Here is a 9,348-nt window from a genome sequence, read left to right on the forward strand (position 1 = left end):
GGGCCACCCCACATATGCTCTCTCTAATTCTCTCTTTCTTTCTCTCTCTCGGAGGACCTGAGCCCTAGGACCGTGCCCCAGGACTACCTGACATGATGACTCCTTGCTGTCCCCGGTCCACTTGACTGTGCTGCTGCTCCAGTTTCAACTGTTCTGCCTTGTTATTATTCGACCATGCTGGTCATTTATGAACATTTGAACATCTTGGCCATGTTCTGTTATAATCTCCACCCGGCACAGCCAGAAGAGGACTGGCCACCCCACATAGCCTAGTTCCTCTCTAGGTTTCTTCCTAGGTTTTGGCCTTTCTAGGGAGTTTTTCCTAGCCACCGTGCTTCTACACCTGCATTGCTTGCTGTTTGGGGTTTTAGGCTGGGTTTCTGTACAGCACTTTGAGATATCAGCTGATGTACGAAGGGCTATATAAATACATTTGATTTGATTTGACTTGTGTGAAAGGTTTGTCTCTCCTCATTTGATAAGACAGAAATTAACCACTACAATGCTCACCGTCTTCTTCATCTCGTAAGGCAGGGCCCGAAGGTATTTATCCAGGACGAGTTTGTCAAGCATAGGGAGGGACGGTACTTCCGTCAGTAGCCATCCCTTGGTCAGCCGCACCAGGTCGCTCATCTGCGCATGGGGGGACAGGGTGGGGTCAAAGAACCAGTCGTGGACCAGTTGTGCACGGCGTGCGAGATTGAACCCATAAAGGCTTAGTATCTCCCTATTGAGTCCCTCATAATTCACAGCCTGGTCAGTGTTCAAATCAAAGTAGGCCTTCTGGGCCTTCTCAGACAGGTAGGGTGCCAACAGGCTGACTGTCTCAAATAAAACTGTGAAGGACCTTGGCGTTACTCTGGACCCTGATCTCTCTTTTGACAAACATATCAAGACTGTTTCAAAGACAGCTTTTTTCCATCTACGAAACATTGCAAAAATCAGAGACTTTCTGCCCAAAAATGATGCAGAAAAATTCATCCGTGCTTTTGTTACTTCTAGGTTAGACTACTGCAATGTTCTACTTTCCGGCTACCCGGATAAAGCACTAAATAAACTTCAGTTAGTGCTAAATACTGCTGCTAGAATCCTGACTAGAACCAAAATATTTGATCATATTACTCCAGTGCTAGCCTCCCTATACTGGCTTCCTGTCAAGGCAAGGGCTGATTTCAAGGTTTTACTGCTAACCTAGAAAGTATTACATGGGTTTGCTCCTACCCATCTCTCTGATTTGGTCCTGCCGTACATACCTACACGTACGCTACGGTCACAAGACGCAGGCCTCCTAATTGTCCCTAGAATTTCTAAGTAAACAGCTGGAGGCAGGGCTTTCTCCTATAGAGCTCCATTTTTATGGAATGGTCTACCTACCCATGTGAGAGACGCAAACTCGGTCTCAACCGATAGGTCTTTACTGAAGACTCATCTCTTCAGTGGGTCATATGATTGAGTGTAGTCTGGCCCAGGAGTGTGAAGGTGAACAGAAAGGCTCTGGAGCAACAAACCACCCTTGCTGTCTCCACCTGGCAGGTTCCCCTCTTTCCACTGGGATTCTCTGCCTCTAACCCTCTTACAGCAGCTGAATCACTGGCTTACTGGTGCTCTTTCATGCCCTCCCTAGGAGGGGTGCGTCACTTGAGTGGGTTGAGTCACTGATGTGATCTTCCTGTCTGGGTTGGCGCCCCCCCCTTGGGTTGTGCTGTGGCAGAGGTCTTTGTGGGCTAATACTTGGCCTTGTCTCAGGATGGTAAGTTGGTGGTTGAAGACATCCCTCTAGTGGTGTGGGGGCTGTGATTTGGCAAAGTGGGTGGTGGTAGGCGAGTTGGCTTACTGCATATCAATCTGTTACATACAAATGACAATTTACTGAATTACATCTGTCTAGTTAGACATACAATGTGCATGGTTGCTACATCACATTATGCCAGACTCTTAGAATCAAATAATATGAGTCTTGACGACCAAATCAGAATGGAAACAAGGCGCTTTTCAGATATAAGGGGAAAGTGTACCACCTCTACCAAGATATCAGAACCTTATGGTACATGTGGTAGAGTGATGATCACCCATAAGTGCAATTTGCAAGGTCAAGTCACTCCACCTCAACTGCCGCACTGGTGGTAGCGGTGGGATAATCCCCACAGTCTCTAAGGCTGGCTTTTGCATGGGGAATTTATTGAAAAAAAGGGAATAGCCTTGGGTTCATGTCCCGGGTCAGAAGTATAGTGTCAGTGACCAAACTCATGTGCTATACCTCAACCAAGACATATTGACCATTTTGGCAGATAGGGCCACTCTGGAAAACTACACAATCATAAGCACATTTCACAGCATAGCAAGAAAAATCACACGGTTTAATTATAAAAGACCAACCACACTGGCCTTCTGGTCTTAAAGGTAGTGGAGTATCAACACACAGAACATTGTTTAGAAGGCACATAAGACACTATATTTAACACTTCCCCTAACACAAATGCATATGCTATAAGGCTATGGGTACGACTTCATGAGGTCAGGAGAAGATAAATACCAGCTGTTGATTCCTTCCCTCTCTCCCATGAGATAAGGAAGTATCCCTGCCAACATTTTACAGATCGGCCCACACCGTAACTTCCACACAGAGAGTGAGAGGAAAAGGTATCTCATATTTCAGCTCCCCATTGGGGTGCATGATAGTGCCTTGTTAGCTATTGCGTAAAACTATTGCGTGCCAGACTTCTCTAGACTATGGTCGATTGTTGTGAAAGAGCCAGTATGAGAAAGTTGCAGACAGATTCATAATGTAGACAGCAAAAAATGGACACCCACCCAGTCAACTTTGAAACAGATAATATATTGTTTGCAAACGTTAAACCTGGTTGTCTGAATTCAATATGTTATTCAGCCAATCAAAAACAGTGAAAGGCAAATACAGCTTTTTAGAACATTAGAATAAATCATCATGTAATTGGCACTAACAGGAAATGTTTTCCATAGAGGAAATGTAGATGTTTTTGTTATTATGTTACATGCTGCATAGTGGCTAAATAACAGATTGATTATTTCTCTGAAGACCAGCTTAATTTGAATTCCTCTGCACTGTCATTGGAGCATTCAGAGGAATAATCTCAAGATCTTGGGTTTGAAGATCTGCATCTTGCTGCTGTCCATATTCTTGACCATTTCCTGGGACGCAAGAATCCCCTGGTGAGCCTCATCGAACAGCTCCTTCCCAATCGCCGCCTGAACCCGGTCTCGCCAGGCACTTAGCTTAAGTCTCCCCTCAAACACATCCAAACCGGAACCGACAGGCTGTGGAATACCAAAACGCAGAAATACACTCAGAAGGCCCACAATATAACAATATATTACAACAAAATTGATTGTTGTTAGGTTTGTGATGATTCAGACTCTTTTCATATATCAATAATTGTTCTAGTAAACACTTGTGGAAACAAGCAGCTCCAAACGAAAGACCTAAGACAGATTTAGTAATTGATTTGGACATGTCACTGCAGGTAGCTAAGGGGTTTAATTTCACCTGTAAATTGCTCTAGATAAGAGTCTGGTATATGACAAAAAATGTAAATGTAAAACGTACTTGGTCTAATCTACTGAAGCAGGAAGACACTAGATCTGCAAAGCATTCACCTGCATGATCTCAACAATGGCCACCAGGTCGGCCAAGGAGATCTGCTCTCCTGCGATAAAGGGCTTGTCCCCAATGAACTTTTCTTCAATGAGTTTCAGAGAGCCTTCCAGGTCCTCCAGGGCTCCATCCATCTTGTCCTTGGGGACCTCCACGCCCATGATCTTTGGAATCAAGAGCTACAACACAGGCAGCCTTTTTATTATGCAAAACACAAACGTGTTGAATTCCCGAAACTTTATATTAAAGCCATGAAAACCGAGAAGGCATGAGATCAACCTCATCTCTCAAAATCTAACAGGTATTTAACAAAACAGCTCTGCATCAAATTCTTATAACAATGCTTGTAGAAGGATTCTTATAACAATGCTTGTAGAAGGATTCTTATAACAATGCTTGTAGAAGGATTCTTATAACAATGCTTGTAGAAGGATTCTTATAACAATGCTTGTAGAAGGATTCTTATAACAATGCTTGTAGAAGGATTCTTATAACAATGCTTGTAGAAGGATTCTTATAACAATGCTTGGAGAAGGATTCTTATAACAATGCTTGGAGAAGGATTATTTTTCTTGTCAGTGAAACTCAAAGGTCCACAGTCACATGCTTTGGCAATGTGTCGTCTGCTGTAGTCCATTTCTTCACAAACTACTGCCCGCGCGCACACATCGAACATGGAAAACAAGAAACATTTAGCGGTTTATAATACCATTATTATTACCTAAATCTTCTTGGTGTGTGACTTTATTTGACCACAGGAAAAAAGGAGGTTAATATGCTACTGAGTAAACATTGCTTTCTGGGTTGGACCGAACAAAGTCCAAAGAACAATTTGAAAACAATTCTAAATCCAATCATGTAGTAGCATCACTTACCCTGAGCCAAAACATCTTTGAGCCATGCATACGTATGCCCATGTGCTGCCAGGACAGGTATTCATTGACACGGGCACGCTTTTGCAGATCGGCTGGATACCAGTGGTCTGAGGTCTGGTACTTCTCTGCCAGATACTTCATGATGGCAATGCTGCAGAGATGATTGGCCCGTTTATAGTCATGGAAACACTTTACCTCACCACTGTATTAGAATCATTACTAAAATCAGAATGAGGATATGTTTAGCTACTCCAGGGATCACAAAGGATGTGTCTTTTATTACATTGCCTCATCAGATAAGATTGTTGATCTCAACTCAATGTTGTCATTCCAACCTCTCAGCCAAGCAGAAGTCTCCATCTCGGATTGCAGGAGCTTTCCTGATCATGTTGATCTTCCCAAACTCTTCTCCATACTGCTCTCCTGAAATGTAGGAAATGACAGACTTACTCCTGTAATAAGCCACCTACACCGAGTGTACTGTACAAACCATTAGGGACACCTTCCTAATATTAAGTGTCACCCCCTTTTGCCCTCAGATCAGCCTCGTTTGTAGGGGGCATGGACTCTACAAGGTGTCGAAAGCATTCCACAGGGATGCTGGCCCATGTTGACTCCAACAGTTGTGTCCAGTTGGCTGGATGTCCTTTGGAGGTTGGACCATTCTTAATACATACAGGAAACTGTTGAGCGTGAAAAACCCAGCAGCGTTGCAGTTCTTGACACTAACCGGGGCACCTGCCACCTACTACCATACCCTGTTCAAAGGCACTTGCCCATTCACCCGCTTAATGGTACACATACACAATCCATGTCTCAGTTGTCTCAAGGCTTAAAAATCCTTATTTAACCGGTCTCTTCCCCTTAAACAAATCAAATCAAATTGTTTCTCACATGCTCAAAATACAACAGGTAGACCTTACCGTGAAATGATTACTTACAAGCTCTTAACCAACAACAAAGTTAAGAAAATATTGACTAAACAAACTAAAGTAAAAAAATGTGAAGAGTAACACCATAAAATAACAATAACAAGGCTATATATAGGGGGTACCAGCTTTGCACACTGTTGGCATCCTCGCAACCAGCTTATTTCATGAATGCATTTCAATTAACAGGTGTACCTTGTTAAAAGTTCATTTGTGGAATTTCTTTCCTTCTTAATTCGATTGAGCCAATCAGTTGTGTTGTGACAAGGTAGGAGTGGGATACAGAAGACAGCCCTATTTGGTAAAAGACCATATTATGGAAAGAACAGCTCAAATAAGCAGAGAAACAGTCCATCATTACTTAGTTTCTTCAAATGCAGTCGCAAAAACATCAAGTGCTATGATGAAACTGGCTCTCATGAGGACCACCACAGGAAAGGAAGACCCAGAGTTACCTCTGCTTCAGGTGATAAGTTTATTAGAGTTACCAGCCTCAGAAATTGCAGCCCAAATAAATGCGTCATAGAGTTCAAGGAACAGACACATCTCAACATCAACTGTTCAGAGGAGACTGCGTGAATTAGGCCTTCATGGTCAAATTGCTGCAAAGAAACCACTACTAAAAGACACCAATAAGAAGAAGAGACTTGCTTGGGCCAAGAAACACGAACAATGGACATTAGACCGTTGGAAATCTGAAAATTTGAGATTTAACCACTGTATCTTTCTGAGACGCAGAGTAGATGAACGGATGATCTCTGCATGTGTGATTCCCATGGTGAAGAATGGAGGAGGAGATGTGATAGTGTCACCAGCAAAGCACCGTCAGTGATCTATTTCGAATTCAAGGCACACTTAACCAGCATGGCTACAACCGCATTCTGCCGCGATACGCCATCCCATCTGTTTTGTGCTTAGTGGGACTATTTGTTTTTCAATAGGACAATGACATAAAACACCTCCAGGTTGTGTAAGGGCCATTTGACCAAGAAGGAGAGTGATGGAGTGCTGCATCAGATGACCTGACCTCCACAATCACCCCTGACTTCAACCCAATTGAGATGGTTTGGGATGAGTTGGTCCGCAGAGTGAAGGAAAAGCAGCCAACAAGTGCTCAAGCCTATGTGGGAACTCCTTCAAGACTGTTGGAAAAGCATTCCAGGTGAAGCTGGTTGAGAGAATGCCAATAGTGTGCAAAGCTGTCAAGGAAAAGGGGGCTACTTTGAAGAATCTCAAATATATTTTAATTTGCTTCAACCTTTTTTGGTTACTACATGGTTCCATATTATTTCAGAGTTGATGTCTTCACTATTATTCTACAATGTTGAAAATAATACAAATAAAGAAAAACCCTTGAATGAGTAGTGTCCAAACTTCTGACTGGGGGGGGGGGGTCAATGTAAATAGTGGGGGTAGCCATTTGATGAATTGTTCAACAGTCTTATGGCTTGATAGTATTAGCTGTATCGTGGTATCGTGGAGTTGAGAAACCCAGGACAGGGTTAGGGTAGACTAGGCCTACAACAGACTAGGCTACTTGCGTGCAAGCAAGAATAGATGCCTACCAGACTTAAACTTCCAAAATACCTTATCAGGATACTTCTGTAAATGACTTTTTACTGAACTTTAGATAACCTTTTATTAACGGTGAAAATTCTAGAATGAAGTTGCCTACTCTAAAAACACAGCCTCCAAAATTAAAACAATAACCTACCTTCCAAAAGCGAAACCTTCATAAAATCAAAAGAAATGTTGTTCTTCTTGGCAAAGATATACACCGAGCGACATGGCTGTGAGAAAAGGTCTAAATACATTTCCAACGCCATCTTTAATACAAAGCAAAAATTGTCTTCACGGTCAAACCCCGAATGACTTCTAGAATTTCTGGAAGCGTTCTACTTCTCTTCCGGACCTATATACCACACCCCTGGAGCGGGAGGAGGATCCCCGAGCCTTCTCACTGGAACTCGCGCGCACGCCCACTTTCCATGAATTAAACTAAAATACAATTGTTCGGTTAGCCTTTTTAGTTGGGGTTGCCCTAAAATAGTGTGGCTGCTTGTTGGCTACATCTGCTTGACAACTAGGGGAGCAACAGCCTGACTTCCCTGCTGCCTCTTCCCCGCACAACATCAGGAAATGTATGGTTGATTTCGCAAATACGGGCACTTTTGGATATTGAATGTTATTGAAAATGCTATTTAAACGAACAAAAAAAATAGCGGTTTCCACAAATACCCAGGGGAAATGTCATTACCCCCCAAGTCATAAAATGTGCTATTTTAGTTGAAAATGAAATGACAGAAATTGTGTATAAGGTATGGTATTTTATATAACATTTCACATATTTTTTTAAAATCATATTTGTTTTTTAAAAACGATTTTGTAGTTTTCTTAATTATATGTATTTGTCCTGTCTGAATGTCCATATATGCCTTGGTGATATATTATTGTAGGAATTCTCTTAATAACAAGCATATCAAAGGTTCACATATGGGAAAAATCATCAATATCAAAACTATGTACCGTGATGGTAATGACTTAGCGTTGTGGTAACGACAGAGTGTGATGAAATTACGTTTCATATAAAACAACTGATGAAAAATACCATTCAATAGTTTAATGTCACAGTTGTACATGTTTAATTTGATTGAAGACATAGAACACACCATTTGTCACGCGGACCAAAGTGGACCAAAGTGCAGCGTGGTGAGCGTACATACTCCCCTTTATTAGAATGTCGCCAACAATAAACAATACAAAACGACTGTGAAGCATAACAGTGCAATGATGCCTCTAACAAAGTTAACAACCCACACTGAAAGGAGGGGGGGCTACCTAAGTATGATTACCAATCAGAGACAACGATAGACAGCTGTCCCTGATTGAGAACCCTACCCAGCCAAAACAGAGAAATAAAGAAGCATAGAAAGCAAAACATAGAATGCCCACCCCACATCACACTCTGACCTAAACAAATAGAGACATAAAACGGCTCTCTAAGGTCAGGGCGTGACACCATTCAAAACCTTTAAAAAACAAAGATACATGCCTCAATAACTTAAAGCGTCTTTTAGGACAATTTGGGGCTTCAATGCATTAGGCAGAAATACATGTATAGAGTTGGAAATACTGGTTGACATTAAACACATTAGTGTTCACTGGCTGCAGTCTATTGAGTCAGACTCATGAGCGACTGGAACGAGCTGCAGCAAACACTCAAACTGGACAGTTTTATCTCAATCTCTTCATTCAAAGACTCAATCATGGACACTCTTACTGACAGTTTTAGCTGCTTTGTGTGATGTATTGTTGTCTCTACCTTCTTGACCTTTGTGCTGTTGTCTGTGCCCAGTAATGTTTTCGTGTTTTCTGCTTCTACCATGTTGTGCTGCTGCCATGTTGTGTTGCTGCCATGCTATGTTGTTGTCTTCGGTCTCTCTTTATGTAGTTTTGTCTCTCTTGTCATGATGTGTGTTTTGTCCTATATTTTTGGTAGGCTGTCATTGTAAATAAGAATTTGGTCTTAATTGACTTGCCTAGTTAAATAAAGTTAAATAGATAATGATAAATCAATCAATAGTTAAATAAAAGTTACATAAAATAAAATGAATGAGACAGGTGTGTGCTCACTCAAGGTTTTGCCCTTAATGCCTCTATTGCTTAACGAGAGAGCAAATTTCCACCCAGACTGCGCCATCAAGCATCATATGCCATTTTGTCGCTGGATGAGGCTCAGGGACAAACCCAAGCACATTCTCTCATTGGCCAAAATAATCAGTTGGCTCCCACACAACTCATCATCTTGACTAGAGCGCAGCTCTCTCCATCAACATCTTGTATAATACCAGGGTAACGGTCTTTATTATATTCCACAACACAACACTTTCCAATCAGTCCCTCATATATGTCT

The 9,348-nt window shown here is 41.9% G+C and overlaps 1 protein-coding gene across 2 annotated transcripts; it reads right to left on the bottom strand.

Annotated features, from left to right (window-relative positions):
- Window positions 1-2,815: 2,815 nt before the first annotated feature.
- On the bottom strand, window positions 2,816-7,377 carry LOC124016658 (glutathione S-transferase theta-3-like). Of its 2 annotated transcripts, none has more exons than XM_046332198.1 (5): window positions 7,150-7,377; window positions 4,842-4,929; window positions 4,507-4,657; window positions 3,634-3,810; window positions 2,816-3,294 (listed from the first exon to the last, which is right to left on the bottom strand). In XM_046332198.1, the coding sequence occupies exons 1-5, from the start codon at window positions 7,259-7,261 to the stop codon at window positions 3,097-3,099; spliced, it is 726 nt and encodes a 241-aa protein (XP_046188154.1). In that variant the 5' UTR covers window positions 7,262-7,377; the 3' UTR covers window positions 2,816-3,096. The 2 variants fall into 2 exon arrangements, with proteins under 2 accessions (XP_046188154.1, XP_046188155.1); XM_046332199.1 differs by having other exon boundaries at window positions 4,790-4,929; window positions 7,150-7,309.
- Between the last annotated feature and the right edge of the window lie 1,971 nt (window positions 7,378-9,348).

The sequence above is a fragment of the Oncorhynchus gorbuscha genome, linkage group LGY (genome assembly GCF_021184085.1).
Source record: "Oncorhynchus gorbuscha isolate QuinsamMale2020 ecotype Even-year linkage group LGY, OgorEven_v1.0, whole genome shotgun sequence".
In the NCBI taxonomy this organism is placed as follows: domain Eukaryota; kingdom Metazoa; phylum Chordata; class Actinopteri; order Salmoniformes; family Salmonidae; genus Oncorhynchus; species Oncorhynchus gorbuscha.